Source organism: Phocoena phocoena, chromosome 12 (genome assembly GCF_963924675.1).
Source record: "Phocoena phocoena chromosome 12, mPhoPho1.1, whole genome shotgun sequence".
Taxonomy (NCBI): Eukaryota; Metazoa; Chordata; class Mammalia; order Artiodactyla; family Phocoenidae; genus Phocoena; species Phocoena phocoena.
The window spans coordinates 66,782,901-66,800,585 of record NC_089230.1 but is presented as its reverse complement, the minus strand read 5'-3'; the positions used below and the strand labels follow the sequence as shown (position 1 = coordinate 66,800,585).

Below are 17,685 nucleotides of genomic sequence, written 5' to 3'. Positions count from 1 at the left end.
CTGTAGTTTTCTTGCTTTGTGGCATCTTTGTCTGGTTTTGGTATCAGGGTGATGGTGGCCTCGTAGAATGAGTTTGGGAGTGTTCCTCCCTCTGCTATATTTTGGAAGAGCTCGAGAAGGATAGGTGTTAACTCTTCCCTAAATGTTTGATGGAATTCGCCTGTGAAGCCATCTGGTCCTGGGCTTTTGTTTGTTGGAAGATTTTTAATCACAGTTTCAATTTCAGTGCTTGTGATTGGGCTGTTCATATTTTCTATGTCTCCCTGATTCAGTCTTGGCAGGTTGTGCATTTCTAAGAATTGGTCCATGTCTTCCAGGTTGTCCATTTTATTGGCATAGAGTTGCTTGCAACCTCTCATGATCCTGTGTGTATTTCTGCAATATCAGTTGTTACTTCTCCTTTTCCAGTTTTTTTTTTTTTTTTTTTTTTTTTTTTTTTTTACCTCTTTATTGGAGTATGCTTGCTTTGTAATGGTGTGTTAGTTTCTGCTTTGTAACAAAGTGAATCAGTTATACATATGTTCCCATATCTCTTCCCTCTTGCGTCTCCCTCCCTCCCACCCTCCCTATCCCAACCCTCTAGGCGGTCACAAAGCACCGAGCTGATCTCCCTGTGCTACGCGGCTGCTTCCCACCAGCTATCCATGTTACGTTTGGTGGTGTATCTATGTCCATGCCACTCTGTCACTTTGTCACAGCTTACTCTTCCCCCTCCCCATATCCTCAAGTCCGTTCTCTAGTAGGTCTGTCTTTATTCCTATCTTACCCCTAGGTTCTCTCTGACATTCTTTTCCCCTTAAATTCCCTATATATGTGTTAGCATATGGCATTTGTCTTTCTCTTTCTGACTTACTTCACTCTGTATGACAGACTCTAGGTCCATCCACCTCATTCCAAGTAGCTCGATTTCGTTTCTTTTTATGGCTGGGTACTATTCCATTGTATATATGTGCCACATCTTCTTCATCCATTCATGCGATGATGGACACTTAGGTTGTTTCCATCTCTGGGCTGTTGTAAATAGAGCTGCAATGAACATTTTGGTCCACGACTCCTTTTGAGTTATGGTTTTCTCAGGGTATATGCCCAGTAGTGGGATTGCTGGGTCATATGGTAGTTCTATTTGTAGTTTTCTAAGGAACCTCCATACTGTTCTCCATCGTGGCTGTACCGATTCACATGCCCAGCAGTAGTGCAAGAGGGTTCCCTTTTCTCCACACCCTGTCCAGCATTTACTGTTTCTAGATTTTTGGGTGATGGCCCTTCTGACTGGTGTGAGATGATATCTCATTGTAGTTTTGATTTGCATTTCTCTACTGATTAATGATGTTGAGCATTCTTTCATGTGTGTGTTGGCCTTCTGTATATCTTCTTTGGAGAAATGTCTATTTAGGTCTTCTGCCCATTTTTGGATTGGGTCGTTTTGTTTTTTTTTGCTGTTGAGCTGCATGAGCTGCTTGTAAATTTTGGAGATTAATCCTTTGTCAGTTGCTCCATGTGAAAACGTTTTCTCCCATTCCGAGGGTTGTCTTTTGGTCTTGTTTAGGGTTTCCTTTGCTGTGCAAAAGCTTTGAAGTTTCATTAGGTCCCATTTGTTTATTTTTGTTCTTATTTCCATTTCTCTAGGAGGTGGGTCAGAAAGGATCTTGCTGTGATTTATGTCATAGAGTGTTCTGCCTATGTTTTCCTCCCAGAGTTTGATAGTTTCTGGCCTTACCTTTAGGTCTTTAATCCATTTTGAGCTTATTTTTGTGTACGGTGTTAGGGAGTGATCTAATCTCCTACTTTTACGTGTACCTGTCCAGTTTTCCCAGCACCATTCGTTGAAGAGGCTGTCCTTCCTCCACTGTACATTCCTGCCTCCTTCATCAAAGGTAAGGTGACCATATGTGCGTGGGCTTATCTCTGGGCTTTCTATGCTGTTCCTTTGATCTATATTTCTGGTTCTGTGCCAGTACCATACTGTCTTGATTACTGTAGCTTTGTAGTATAGTCTGAAGTCAGGGAGCCTGATTCCTCCAGCTCCGTTTTTCGTTCTCAAGATTGCTTTGGCTATTCGGGGTCTTTTGTGTTTCCATACAAATTGTGAGATTTTTTTGTTCTAGTTCTGTGAAAAATGCCGGTGGTAGTTTGATAGGGATTGCATTGAATCTGTAGGTTGCTTTGGGTAGTAGAGTCATTTTCACAATGTTGATTCTTCCAGTCCAAGAACATGGTATATCTCTCCATCTATTTGTATCATCTTTAATTTCTTTCACCGGTGTCTTATAATTTTCTGCGTACAGGTCTTTTGTCTCCTTAGGTAGGTTTATTCCTAGATATTTTATTCTTTTTGTTGCAGTGGTAAATGGGAGTGTTTTCTTGATTTCACTTTCAGATTTTTCATCATCAGTGTATAGGAATGCCAGAGATTTCTGTGCATTAATTTGGTATCCTGCTACTTTACCAAATTCATTGATTGGCTCTAGTAGTCTTCTGGGAGCATCTTTAGGATCCTCTATGTATAGTATCATGTCATGTGCAGACAGTGACAGCTTTACTCCTTCTTTTCCGATTTGTATTCCTTTTATTTCTTCTCTGATTGCTGTGGCTCAAACTTCCAAAACTAGGTTGAATAAGAGTGGTGAGAGTGGGCAACCTTTACTTGCTCCTGATCTTAGTGGAAATGGTTTCAGTTTTTCACCATTGAGGACGATGTTGGCTGTGGTTTTGTCATATATGGCCTTTATTATGTTGAGGAAGGTTCCCTCTGTGCCTACCTTCGGCAGGGTTTTTATCATAAATGGGTGTTGAATTTTGTCGAAAGCTTTCTCTGCATCTGTTGACGTGATCGTATGGTTTTTCTCCTTCAGGTTGTTAACACGGTGTATCACATTGATTGATTTGCGTATGTTGAAGAGTCCTTGCATTCCTGGAATAAACCCCACTTGATCATGGTGTATGATCCTTTTAATGTGCTGTTGGATTCTGTTTGCTAGTAGTTTGTTGAGGATTTTTGCATCTGTGTTTATCAGTGATATTGGCCTGTAGTTTTCTTGCTTTGTGGCATCTTTGTCTGGTTTTGGTATCAGGGTGATGGTGGCCTCGTAGAATGAGTTTGGGAGTGTTCCTCCCTCTGCTATATTTTGGAAGAGCTCGAGAAGGATAGGTGTTAACTCTTCCCTAAATGTTTGATGGAATTCGCCTGTGAAGCCATCTGGTCCTGGGCTTTTGTTTGTTGGAAGATTTTTAATCACAGTTTCAATTTCAGTGCTTGTGATTGGGCTGTTCATATTTTCTATGTCTCCCTGATTCAGTCTTGGCAGGTTGTGCATTTCTAAGAATTGGTCCATGTCTTCCAGGTTGTCCATTTTATTGGCATAGAGTTGCTTGCAACCTCTCATGATCCTGTGTGTATTTCTGCAATATCAGTTGTTACTTCTCCTTTTCCAGTTTTTTTTTTTTTTTTTTTTTTTTTACCTCTTTATTGGAGTATGCTTGCTTTGTAATGGTGTGTTAGTTTCTGCTTTGTAACAAAGTGAATCAGTTATACATATGTTCCCATATCTCTTCCCTCTTGCGTCTCCCTCCCTCCCACCCTCCCTATCCCAACCCTCTAGGCGGTCACAAAGCACCGAGCTGATCTCCCTGTGCTACGCGGCTGCTTCCCACCAGCTATCCATGTTACGTTTGGTGGTGTATCTATGTCCATGCCACTCTGTCACTTTGTCACAGCTTACTCTTCCCCCTCCCCATATCCTCAAGTCCGTTCTCTAGTAGGTCTGTCTTTATTCCTATCTTACCCCTAGGTTCTCTCTGACATTCTTTTCCCCTTAAATTCCCTATATATGTGTTAGCATATGGCATTTGTCTTTCTCTTTCTGACTTACTTCACTCTGTATGACAGACTCTAGGTCCATCCACCTCATTCCAAGTAGCTCGATTTCGTTTCTTTTTATGGCTGGGTACTATTCCATTGTATATATGTGCCACATCTTCTTCATCCATTCATGCGATGATGGACACTTAGGTTGTTTCCATCTCTGGGCTGTTGTAAATAGAGCTGCAATGAACATTTTGGTCCACGACTCCTTTTGAGTTATGGTTTTCTCAGGGTATATGCCCAGTAGTGGGATTGCTGGGTCATATGGTAGTTCTATTTGTAGTTTTCTAAGGAACCTCCATACTGTTCTCCATCGTGGCTGTACCGATTCACATGCCCAGCAGTAGTGCAAGAGGGTTCCCTTTTCTCCACACCCTGTCCAGCATTTACTGTTTCTAGATTTTTGGGTGATGGCCCTTCTGACTGGTGTGAGATGATATCTCATTGTAGTTTTGATTTGCATTTCTCTACTGATTAATGATGTTGAGCATTCTTTCATGTGTGTGTTGGCCTTCTGTATATCTTCTTTGGAGAAATGTCTGTTTAGGTCTTCTGCCCATTTTTGGATTGGGTCGTTTTGTTTTTTTTGCTGTTGAGCTGCATGAGCTGCTTGTAAATTTTGGAGATTAATCCTTTGTCAGTTGCTCCATGTGAAAACGTTTTCTCCCATTCCGAGGGTTGTCTTTTGGTCTTGTTTAGGGTTTCCTTTGCTGTGCAAAAGCTTTGAAGTTTCATTAGGTCCCATTTGTTTATTTTTGTTCTTATTTCCATTTCTCTAGGAGGTGGGTCAGAAAGGATCTTGCTGTGATTTATGTCATAGAGTGTTCTGCCTATGTTTTCCTCCAAGAGTTTGATAGTTTCTGGCCTTACCTTTAGGTCTTTAATCCATTTTGAGCTTATTTTTGTGTACGGTGTTAGGGAGTGATCTAATCTCCTACTTTTACGTGTACCTGTCCAGTTTTCCCAGCACCATTCATTGAAGAGGCTGTCCTTCCTCCACTGTACATTCCTGCCTCCTTCATCAAAGGTAAGGTGACCATATGTGCGTGGGTTTATCTCTGGGCTTTCTATGCTGTTCCTTTGATCTATATTTCTGGTTCTGTGCCAGTACCATACTGTCTTGATTACTGTAGCTTTGTAGTATAGTCTGAAGTCAGGGAGCCTGATTCCTCCAGCTCCGTTTTTCGTTCTCAAGATTGCTTTGGCTATTCGGGGTCTTTTGTGTTTCCATACAAATTGTGAGATTTTTTTGTTCTAGTTCTGTGAAAAATGCCGGTGGTAGTTTGATAGGGATTGCATTGAATCTGTAGGTTGCTTTGGGTAGTAGAGTCATTTTCACAATGTTGATTCTTCCAGTCCAAGAACATGGTATATCTCTCCATCTATTTGTATCATCTTTAATTTCTTTCACCGGTGTCTTATAATTTTCTGCGTACAGGTCTTTTGTCTCCTTAGGTAGGTTTATTCCTAGATATTTTATTCTTTTTGTTGCAGTGGTAAATGGGAGTGTTTTCTTGATTTCACTTTCAGATTTTTCATCATCAGTGTATAGGAATGCCAGAGATTTCTGTGCATTAATTTGGTATCCTGCTACTTTACCAAATTCATTGATTGGCTCTAGTAGTCTTCTGGGAGCATCTTTAGGATCCTCTATGTATAGTATCATGTCATGTGCAGACAGTGACAGCTTTACTCCTTCTTTTCCGATTTGTATTCCTTTTATTTCTTCTCTGATTGCTGTGGCTCAAACTTCCAAAACTAGGTTGAATAAGAGTGGTGAGAGTGGGCAACCTTTACTTGCTCCTGATCTTAGTGGAAATGGTTTCAGTTTTTCACCATTGAGGACGATGTTGGCTGTGGTTTTGTCATATATGGCCTTTATTATGTTGAGGAAGGTTCCCTCTGTGCCTACCTTCGGCAGGGTTTTTATCATAAATGGGTGTTGAATTTTGTCGAAAGCTTTCTCTGCATCTGTTGACGTGATCGTATGGTTTTTCTCCTTCAGGTTGTTAACACGGTGTATCACATTGATTGATTTGCATATGTTGAAGAGTCCTTGCATTCCTGGAATAAACCCCACTTGATCATGGTGTATGATCCTTTTAATGTGCTGTTGGATTCTGTTTGCTAGTAGTTTGTTGAGGATTTTTGCATCTGTGTTTATCAGTGATATTGGCCTGTAGTTTTCTTGCTTTGTGGCATCTTTGTCTGGTTTTGGTATCAGGGTGATGGTGGCCTCGTAGAATGAGTTTGGGAGTGTTCCTCCCTCTGCTATATTTTGGAAGAGCTCGAGAAGGATAGGTGTTAACTCTTCCCTAAATGTTTGATGGAATTCGCCTGTGAAGCCATCTGGTCCTGGGCTTTTGTTTGTTGGAAGATTTTTAATCACAGTTTCAATTTCAGTGCTTGTGATTGGGCTGTTCATATTTTCTATGTCTCCCTGATTCAGTCTTGGCAGGTTGTGCATTTCTAAGAATTGGTCCATGTCTTCCAGGTTGTCCATTTTATTGGCGTAGAGTTGCTTGTAGTAAGCTGTTATGATCTTTTGTGTTTCTGCAGTGTTAGTTTTTAGTTCTTTTTTATTTGTAAATCTATGGATTTGAGTCCCCTTTCTTTTTTTCTTGATGTGTCTGGCTAATGATTTTTCCATTTTGTATATCTTCCCAAAGAACCAGCTTTTAGTTTTATTGATCTGTGGTGTCGTTTGTTTTCTTTTTCATGTATTTTTGATGTGATATTTACGATTTCTTTCCTTTTGATAAGTTTCGTTTTTTTGTTTTTCTTTTTTCTCTAATTGCTTTAGGTGCAAGATTAGGTTGTTTATTCCAGATGTTTCCTGTTTCTTAAGGTGGGAGTGTATTGCTGTAATCTTCCCTTTTACAACTGCTTTTGCTGCATCCCATAGCTTTTGGGTCATCATATTTTCATTGTCCTTTTTACTAGGTATTTTTTGATTTCCTCTTCGATTTCTACAGTGATGTCTTGGTTATTAAGTAGTGTATCCTTTAGCCTGCATGTGTTTTTTTATTTTTGTTTTTTTTTTCCTGGTACGTGGGTCTCTCACCGTTGGGGCCTCTCCCGTTGCAGAGCACAGGCTCTGGACCCACAGGGTCAGCGGCCATGGCTCACGGGCCCAGCTGCTGCGCGGCATGTGGGATCTTCCCAGACCGGTGCACGAACCCCTGTCTCCTTCATCGGCAGGTAGACTCTCAACCACTGCGCCATGAGGGAAGCCCCTGTTTGTATTTTTTACAGATCTTTTCCTGTGTTTGATATCTAGTCTTATAGCGTTGTGGTTGGAAAAGATACTTGATACGATTTCAATTGTCTTAAATTTACCAAGGCTTGATTTGTGATCCAAGATATGATCTATCCTGGAGAATGTTCCATGAGCACTTGAGCAAAATGTGTATTCTGTTGTTTTTGGATGGAATTTCCTATAAATGTCAATTAAGTCCATCTTGTTTAATGTATCATTTAAAGTTTGTGTTTCCTTATTTATTTTCATTTTGGATGATCTGTTCTTTGGTGAAAATGGAGTTTTAAAGTCCCCTACTATGATTGTGTTACTGTCAATTTCCCCTTTTATGGCTGTTAGTATTTGCCTTACGTATTGAGGTGTTCCTGTGTTGGGTGCATAAATATTTAAAATTGTTATATCTTCTTCTTGGATTGATCCCTTGATCATTATGTAGTGTCCTTCTTTGTTTCTTGCAATAGTCTTTATTTTAAAGTGTATTTTGTGTGATATGAGAATTCCTACTCCAGCTTTCTTTTGATTTCCATTTGCATGGAATATCTTTTTCCATCCCCTCACTTTCAGTCTGTATGTGTTCCTAGGTCTGAAGTGGGTCTCTTGTAGACAGCATATATATGGGTCTTGTTTTTGTATCCATTCAGCCAGTCTGTGTCTTTTGGTGGTAGCATTTAATCCATTTACATTTAAGGTAATTATCGATATGCACGTTCCTATTCCCATTTTCTTAATTGTTTTGGGTTTGTTATTGTAGGTCTTTTCCTTCTCTTGTGTTTCTTGCCTAGAGAAGTTCCTTTAGCATTTGTTGTAAAGCTGGTTTGGTGGTGCTGAACTCTCTCAGCTTTTGCTTGTCTGTAAAGGTTTTAATTTCTCCATCAAATCTGAATGAGATCCTTGCTGGGTAGAGTAATCTTGGTTGCAGGTTTTTCTCCTTCATCACTTTAAATATGTCCTGCCAGTCCCTTCTGGCTTGCAGAGTTTCTGCTGAAAGATCAGCTGTTAACCTTATGGGGATTCCCTTGTGTGTTACTTGTTGTTTTTCCCTTGGTCCTTTTAATATGTTTATTTTGTATTTAATTTTTGATAGTTTGATTAATATATATTTTGGTGTGTTTCTCCTTGGATTTGTGCTGTATGGGACTCTCTGTGGTTCCTGGACTTGATTAACTATTTTCTCTCCCATATTAGGGAAACTTTCAACTATAATCTCTTCAAGTATTTTCTCAGTCCCTTTCTTTTTCTCTTCTTCTTCAGGGACCCCTATAATTCGAATGTTGGTGCATTTAATGTTGTCCCAGAGATCTCTGAGACTGTCCTCAGTTCTTTTCCTTCTTTTTTGTTTATTCTGCTCTGCAGTAGTTATTTCCTCTATTTTATCTTTCAGGTCACTTATCCGTTCTCCTGCCTCAGTTATTCTGCTATTGATCCATTCTAGAGTATTTTTAATTTCATTTATTGTGTTGTTCATCGTTGCTTGTTTCAGCTTTAGTTCTTCTAGGTCCTTGTTAACTGTTTCTTGCATTTTGTCTATTCTGTTTCCAAGATTTTGGATCATCCTTACTATCATTATTCTGAATTCTTTTATAGGTAGACTGCTTATTTCCTCTTCATTTATTAAGTCTTGTGGGCTTTTATCTTGCTCCTTCATCTGCTGTGTGTTTTTCTGTCTTCTCATTTTGCTTATCTTACTGTGTTTGGGGTCTCCTTTTTGCAGGCTGCAGGTTCGTAGTTCCCCTTGTTTTTGGTGTCTGTCCCCAGTGGCTAAGTTTGGTTCAGTGGGTTGTGTAGGCTTCCTGGTGGAGGGGACTAGTGCCTGTGTTCTGGTGGATGAGGCTGGATCTTGTCTTTCTGGTGGGCAGGTCCACGTCTGTTGGTGTGTTTTGGGGTGTCTGTGGCCTTATTATGATTTTAGGCAGCCTCTCTGCTAATGGATGGGGCTGTGTTCCTGTCTTGCTAGTTGTTTGGCATAGGGTGTCCTGCACTGTAACTTGCTGGTCGTTGAGTGAAGCTGGGTCTTGGTGTTGAGATGGAGTTCTCTGGGAGATTTTCGCCGTTTGGTATTACGTGGAGCTGGGAGGTCTCTTGTGGACCCGTGTCCTGAAGTTGGCTCTCTCACCTCAGTGGCACAGCACTGACTCCTGGTTGGAGCACCAAGAGCCTTTCATCCACACGGCTCAGAATAAAAGGGAAATAAAATAGAAAAAAAGAGGATAAAATAAAATAGAGTAAAATAAAATAAAGTTATTACAATAAAAAATAATTATTAAGAAAAAAGTTTTTAAAAGTTAAAAAAATAAATGGGCAGACAGATCCCTGGGACAAATGGTGAAAGTAAAGCTATACAGAGAAAATCTCACACAGAAACATACATATACACACTCACAAAAATAGAAAAAGGGGAAAAATAATCTATCTTGCCCCCAAAGTCCACCTCCTCAATTTGGGATGATTCGTTTTCTATTCATGTATTCCACAGATGCAGGTACATCAAGTTGATTGTGGAGCTTTACTCCGCTGCTCCTGAAGCTGCTGGGAGAAATTTCCCTTTCTCTTCTTTGTTCGCATACCTCCCGGGGTTCAGCTTTGGATTTGGCCCCGCCTCTGCGTGTAGGTCGCCTGAGGGCGTCTGTTGTTCGCTCAGACAGTACGAGGTTAAAGGAGCTGCTGCTTCGGGGGCTCTGGCTCACTCAGGTCGGGGGGGGGAGGGAGGGGCACTGCGTGTGGGGTGGGCCTGCGGCGGCAGAGACCAACGTGCGTTCTCCCAGGGAAGTTTTCCCTGGATTCCGGGACCCTAGCAGTGGCGGGCTGCACAGGCTCCTGGGAAGGGAGGTGGGGATAGCGACCTGTGCTCGCACCCAGGCTTTTGTTGGCGGCAGCAGCAGCCTTAGCGTCTCATGACCGTCTCTGGGGTCTGCGCTTTTAGCCGCGGCTTGCGCCCGTCTCTAGAGCTCTTTTAAGCGGCGCCCGTAATCTCTCCGCGCGCACCAGAAAACAAAGAGGGAAGAAAAAGTCTCTTGCCTCTTCGGCAGCTCCAGACTCCTTCCCGGAGTCCCTCCCGGCTAGCCGTGGCGCACTAACCCTTTGAGGGTGTGTTCATGCCGCCAACCCCAGTCCTCTCCCTGCGCTCCAATCGAAGCCCGAGCCTCAGCTCCCAGCCCCCGCCCGACCCGGCGGGTGAGCAGACAAGCCTTTCGGGTTGGTGAGTGCCGGTCGGCCCTGATCCTCTGTGCGGGAATCTCTCCGCTTTGCCCTCCGCACCCCTGTTGCTGTGCTCTCCTCCGTGGCTCTGAAGCTTCCCCGCTCCGCCACCCGCAGTGTCCGCCCGTGAAGGGGCTTCCTAGTGTGTGGAAACCTTTCCTCCTTAACAGCTCCCTCCCACTGGTGCAGGTCCCGTACCTATTCTTTTGTCTGTTTTTTCTGTTTTCTTTCGCCCTACCCAGGTACGTGGGGAGTTTCTTGCCTTTTGGGAGGTCTGAGGTCTTCTGCCAGCGTTCCGTGGGTGTTCTATAGGAGCAGGTCCACGTGTAGATGTATTCCTGATGTATCTGTGGGGATGAAGGTGATGTCCGCGTCTTACTCTTAGGCCATCTTCTCCGGACTCGGCAGGCAGATTTTTTTTTTTTTTTTGTGGTCCGCGGGCCTCTCACTGTTGTGGCCTCTCCCGTTGCGGAGCACAGGCTCTGGACATGCAGGCTCAGCGGCTATGGCTCACGGGCCCAGCCGCTCCGTGGCATGTGGGATCTTCCTGGACCAGGGCACGAACCCTTGTCCCCTGCATCAGCAGGCGGACTCTCAACTGCTGCGCCACCAGGGAACCCGGCATGCAGATTCGTAACCACTGTACCACCAGGGACGTCTCAAAATGTTTTTTTTTAATAGCTGGTTTTTGTTTTTAATTCCAGCCTAGCATCCAGTGAATATTCTGTGCTTGTATGTTATGTGTTAGGTCCCTGTGGTCTCTCTTCATCTAGAGCAGTCCCTGGTTCCTTCTTGCAGTTTCTGTTTTCTTCCATAATATTAACTTTGTAAAGAGTCCAGGCTATTTGTTTTATAGGATGTTTTATATTCTGAATTTGATAGTTTCTTCATGGTGTTATTTAACTTCTTTCTCTATCCCTGTATTTCTGAAAGTTAGGTCTAGAGCAGTAATCCTCAAAGTGTCATCCCCAAAGCAGCAGCATCAGCATCATTTGGGGACTTGTGGGGAAAAAATGCAAATTCTTGGGCCGCATTACATATCTACTGAATTTAACTGTGAATAAAACTCGGGAGGCAGGGTCTAGCCACCTGTGTTTTAACAGGACCTCCAGGTGATGCTGGTAAAAAACCTAAAGTTTGAGACCAATGGTTAAATATTTTCGGCAAGAATACATCATATTTAACTGTGTAAAGTTCAAATTACATCACATCAGAAGAGATAAATGTCAGGATGTCTCATTTGGCTAACCTGGTAACCACCATCTCTTTCCATTGTAAAGGTATACTTTCCCTTTGTAATAAGAAATGTGTGACAGATACAGGTTTTTAAATGGGAAAGACTTTTAAGAGCTTATAAAATAACACGTTCATTGGGAAAAACATTCCACATTCCACCTACAGAACTATTTTCATAGTGACACTCCCCAGAGATCCCTTTCATTACTGTGAATTTTCCCATAGGTTTTTTCTTTTATAGATACAACCTTACTAATTTTTCCTTTTAAACAAAAATGGAAGTATACTATGCTTTTTCTTGCAGCTTACTTTTTAATTTAGTAGTACATCTTAGACTTGTAGAGCTACGGTGTGCTTTTTAATGGCAGTGTACTGTTTCTATGCAAGGAGATATACACGTACTTTTTTTTTTAACATCTTTATTGGAGTATAATTGCTTTACAATGGTGTGTTAGTTTCTGCTTTATAACAAAGTGAATCAGCTATACATATACATGTATCCCCATATCTCCTCCCTGTAGCGTCTCCCTCCCACCCTCCCCATCCCACCCCTCTAGGGGATCACAAAGCACCGAGCTGATCTCCCTGTGCTATGTGGCTGCTTCCCACTAGCTATCTATTTTACGTTTGGTAGTGTATATATGTCCATGCCACTCTCTCACTTCATCCTAGCTTACCTTCCCCCTCCCCATGTCCTCAAGGCCCTTCCTCTACGTCTGCATCTTTATTCCTGTCCTGCCCCTAGGTTCTTCAGAACCATTTTTTTTCCTTTAGATTCCATATATATGTGTTAGCATACAGTATTTGTTTTTCTCTTTCTGACTTACTTCATTCTGTATGACAGATTCTAGGTCCATCCACCTCACTACAAATAACTCAATATCGTTTCTTTTTATGGCTGAGTACTATTCCATTGTATATATGTGCCACATCTTCTTTATCCATTCATCTGTTGATGGACAGTTAGGTTGTTTCCGTGTCCTGGCTATTGTAAATAGAGCTGCAATGAACATTTTGGTACATGACTCATTTTGAATTATGGTTTTCTCAGGGTATATGTCCAGTAGTGGGATTGCTGGGTCATATGGTAGCTCTATTTTTAGTTTTTTAAGGAACCTCCATACTGTTCTCCATAGTGGCTGCACCAATTTACATTCCCACCAACAGTGCAAGAGGGTTCCCTTTTCTCCACACCCTCTCCAGCATTTATCATTTGTAGATTTTTTGATGATGGCCATTCTGACTGGTGTGAGGTGATACCTCATTGTAGTTTTGATTTGCATTTCTCTAATGATTAGTATACACATATTTTTGCTTCCTGCTTTTTTCACTGAATTTTATATCATGAGCACTTTCCCATGTCCTTGGCTTCATAGTATTCCAGCATATTAATGCAACATAATGTATTTAAACATTCCTTTTGTTAGACACTGAAGTTGCTTATAGTTTTTCATTCAAATAAATGCTGTGAACATTTATGTGCATAAACTTTTGATTGCGTCTGAGGTTATTTGCTCAGAATTAGGATAATTGGGTCCAAAGTTTAGAGTATGTTTAAGGCTCTTGATAAATTTTGGCAAGCTACTTAATTGAAATGTTGTACCAATTTATATCCTACCAGCCGCGTCTGAGCCTCCAACTTCTGCCATCATTTAATGTTAGCATTTTTTTTAAAGTTTTTCCCAATTGATTAAGGACATTTGACTGTTTAATTTCTACTTCCTTGTTTACTGGCGAAATTTTTAAGGTTTGTTATTTGCATTTCATAGAAAGCCCATTTTAAAAATCTTTGAGCCATGATAGATTAGTTATGACAGTTTTGTAAATAAAACGTCACTTCAGCTAGCTCAGGTCCAGAGAGGAATGCATTAGGTGAGTGCTGGGATGTCTCAAGGACCTCTCTTTGGTTCAAAGAAGGTGACAGATTGGGATGTAGAATCTTAGTCCTAATTCCAGATCTCGGGAAGGACTCTGGTCCGGCATGAGTCAGGCGCGCATGCCCGGACCTGTCAGCCATGCCCCAGGAACACATTTGCGTGTCCACTTGGGTGCTCTCGGCCGAGCCATTCGTCCGTGCAGGGCGGGCAGGAGGTGGCGGAAAAGGCCTGTCCTAGTAAACAGGCAAAGAGCAGTTGACAGAAAAACGTGAGGAACCAAGCAGGAGGTGCTCGCCGCATCTGCAGACCTGCTGCTGCCTTTTTATTATGGACATCTGAGTGTGGAGCGTCAGCGTGTCCCCGACAGGAGAGGAAGCTGCCGCTGAGCCCTCCATGGCTGGCTCCCGCTCACAACGGTTCCCTTCTCTGCTTTGGCCCTTGTCAGGCAGTGGGAGTGTGGCCCCATTGGATGTTTAGAGCCCTACAGGAAGTGTCCAGCTGGGGGAGCACAGGGGCACGTGATTGGAAGGTGACAGTCATTTACTCACTGAAACAGTCCCCTTTTTTTGTTTTTTTGCTTGTTTTGGCCATGCGTCTTGTGGTGCCCGACCAGGGATTGAACCCGCACCCTTGGCAGTGAAAGTGAGGAGTCCTAACCATTGGACCGCCAAGTCCCTTGAAGCAGTCCCTTTGAACTCTGTCCACAACCTTCTTCACATGTGCTTTGACTACTTTCAGTGAAGGACCAAGAGGATTTGTTCACTGGGAAAGCTGGATGAAAGTCCTGAGTATTCAGCTTCTTTCATTTCCTCTTGGGCAGCCACTGACATTTAAAAAGGGGAAGGGGGATTAAAAAAACAATTTTTTAATAAGGGGAGTTGGGGTAGCTCCATACTCCTTGACATAGTTTTTCCTTGCAGTAATAGTCTTGGCAATAATGTTCTAAGACCCATACAGATTCTTTTTTACCTACCAGGACTGTGTTGGCTCAAGTTGTATATTTACTGTGTATGTATAGTCTCTTAAACCCCTCAGGACTTTTAAATGAGAAAAAGAAGCTTTGGCCTACACAAAAACATGCTCAGGAATTCTGAAAAATCAGAGTTCCATGAATGCCACGGATAAAGACTCGGCTGAGGAGTCTTGCTTTGGTACTCCTGAGCCCGCCTCAGAAGTCAAGATGCCAGGTCCCATCCTTAGATCATCTCAGTCACTCGCCCTTCGCCCATTGAATCCTAGATGCGGGTTCTGGACAAGCTGATGGTTGAGCGACTCTCAGTAGAGAGGACGGAGTGCCTGAACCGCCTGCAGCAGCACTCGGACTCAGAGAAGCACGAAGGAGAGAAACGGCAGGTGAAAACCAGGATCTGTCCGTGCTGACCTTGCACTTGCCACTCTTTTCCCCCCGAGTCAAGGGACTCGGACCCATCATTGAAAACTCCCAGGCCGAGATCCCCTAAAAGCGTTGGTGTCAAAGCGCGTGTCATTTTTATAACCTGAAATGAAGTCAGTAGGAAGGAGCCTGGAGTGTGGTTCCTGTTTGCGCTGAATGTGCTGACCGGAGGTGGAGGTGGGGCAGTTTGTAGAACGTGCTGGAAAGCCGAGCTCTGCCCTGGATCACTGCTATGTGTCGCGCCCCTGCTGGGCCTGCACAAGATTGGGTTCCTGCCCTCGGGCAGTTTGCGGTCCACCCCAGACAGCAGACGTGAAATGAGTACTTGCGAGCATGTGAGTGAGTTCATGTGCCTAGCAGCCAGACGTGCTTGGCGTGGAAGCCGTGGGAAGCTTTGGCTGTTGGCGTCTGAGGAGTCTCTACGTAGCTTAATGAAGATCATAGTTAGCTATCGGCTTGGGCGCTGGGTGAATCCTGGGCTTCAGAGGGCCAACAGAGAAGGCCGTGTGGCCTGTGGGAGGCGGGTAATCCAAAACTTCGGGGCTTGTCCAGAAAAGAGCCTATCACAGTCGAAAAGTCCACATTCTTGAGGTTTTAATTCATAAGCCATGTATCAAAGTCTCCTGATGATTTGTGTACTAACTTGTGGGGTTTTTTTAGATGTCCTTGGTGGATGAATTAAAAACTTGGTGCATGTTAAAGATTCAGAATCTGGAGCTGAAGCTTTCTGGAGATTCTAGGGCCTCCAGGACTAAATCCACACCATCCACTTGCGAGTCCTCCACAGGTAACCAACACCAACATGCAGAGAGAGCCCTTTATCCAAAGGTGATGAAACCCCCCGGTTGCGTTCTCTTCTGCATCTGAAGGCAGTCTGTGTGACAGGGCTGCGGGCAACACTGGATTGTAATGTGAACTCTGTAGGGGCGAGGACCATGCTTTGCCCACTACTGTATTCATAGTTCCTATACGGTAATAAAGCACTCCTATTTAAGTGTTCAGGAATATTTGAATGAAGGAATAAAAGAATTGTTGATCCGTGATAGCAGTGCAATCTTGATGGTGTCAGAGTTGGACCCCAACGATGAGGGTGAGGAAAGGATGTGTCGTCTCAGAAGGGCACTCGCCCCTGCCCTTGTGACTCTTTCCCTTTCTTGTCCTTGATCAGCCTTTTCTACCTTTGGCCAACTCCGTACAGCCTCATTAAAAAACAGTTCATGTATCAAAGCTGCCCCAGGGGCTGGATAAGAGATGCTTTGAGCCAGAACATCTTTACATTAGCTACGGTGGCTACACTCGATGATCAGTTGAGGAGATTCATAGCCTTAGTAATTAGACCTCCATGGGGAGGTTTTGATATGTCACATGTTTCATGTTACCATAGGCCATCTCTGTATTCGTGGTTTTATCTTCCGTAACAGTGGGGAAAATCCTGGGCAAACTTTTCATGCTAGGACTAATTATGGAACTTGTCATGGAGCTCTGGGTATGGGTAATAGGACCGCCTCTCCAAGTGGGAGCTTGGATCAAGGAACTAGTAACCGGGGCTATGGTCTGTAAAGGGCCCGGAAGTTAGAGAATGGGGGTATTGATTCTGATCAGTAAATGCCCAATTCTGTTTTAGGACAAGTAGTGAGATGTGTCATCCTTGGCAATCAGGAAATGGTACCCAGAGCCCTTTACTGTACGTTGAGACAGGCTAAAGGAAAGGCCAGTAACGTTTTTGGCTTAGATGCCGCCAGTGTGTCTAATGCAACATCCCTGAAAGCCCTGACAAGCCAAGATGATAATCAGGGGAGAAGTGGAGGGGAAGGACAGGAGAAGTTGCACACGGTGGGTGATGGTTGATAATCAGGGGAGAAGTGGAGGGGAAGGACAGGAGAAGTTGCACACATGGGTGATGGTTGAGAAGGCTGGTTTACAGGATTCCCGGGACTCTTAAATGCCAGCCCATGTGACTGTATGAACACGGATTCGCTCTCACTTTTGTTTTCCTTCCGAAACCAGGTGTGGATCAGTCAGTGGTGACCGCAGGTCCAGTAGCAGCCTCTGACAGCCCCCCTCAGGTGGTCAGGCCCAAGGAAAAGGCCCTCAGCTCCACAGCCGCCCACAGACTCCAGCAGGAGCTGTCTTCCTTGGACTGTACAGGCTCCCGACTGAGGAGTGTCAAGGTCCAGACAGCCTCGTTACTCCTGAAAGAGGCAGCCAAATGCGACCCGCAGGCTGGGCCCTGTGTTGACAGAGGCACCCAAACCAAGAAGTCTGGGAAAAGTGGGCAGACGAGGCACCGCGGCCAGCAGCCAGCAGCCAGCACCACCTGCGGGCAGCTGCCACCAGCAGGTGGTGAGCAGACTGCCCCTCATACTCGGGACACCTCCCAAGCGCTGGAGCTCACCCAGTATTTCTTTGAGGCTGTTTCCACCCAGATGGAAAAGTGGTATGAAAGGAAGATTGAAGAAGCACGAAGCCAAGCCAGTCAGAAAGCCCAGCAAGACAAGGCCACGCTGGAGGAACACATTAAAAGTTTAGAGGAGGAACTTGCTAAACTAAGGACTAAGGTACACAAGGAAAACTAGGGCCTGGGAAGTGGGACGAGAAAGGATTCCTGGGACTTCCCTGGTGGTCCAGTGGTTGACTCTGTGCTTCCAGTGCAGGGGGCGGGGGTTCGATCCCTGATCTGGGAACTAGGATCCTGCATGCCGTGGGGAGGGCGGGGGGGAAGGATTCCTGAAGACTTCCGATCCTGCAGCTGCAGAAGAGCTATGTCGGAGGTGTCAGTTATTGTACACATAGCAGACCTTGCCTTTTAAAAAATCACTAATTTCTAAAACGTGCCAGACACATGCTTCCTATGCCCTGAAGT

General features: G+C 43.8%; 1 protein-coding gene across 4 annotated transcripts in view; it reads left to right on the top strand.

The window, feature by feature from the left end:
* ANKRD6 (ankyrin repeat domain 6) overlaps positions 1-17,398 on the top strand; it is a 140,526-nt gene extending 123,128 nt beyond the window's left edge. For 2 of the 4 annotated variants that reach the window (XM_065888748.1, XM_065888746.1), the window contains 3 exons: positions 14,669-14,782; positions 15,483-15,594; positions 16,830-17,398. In XM_065888748.1, the coding sequence (XP_065744820.1) occupies positions 14,669-14,782; positions 15,483-15,594; positions 16,830-17,398 (795 nt within the window). Of the gene's footprint in view, positions 1-14,668; positions 14,783-15,482; positions 15,610-16,829 lie in introns of all 4 variants that reach the window. The other 2 variants (XM_065888747.1, XM_065888745.1) reach the window with 1 other exon arrangement.
* Positions 17,399-17,685: the final 287 nt, after the last annotated feature.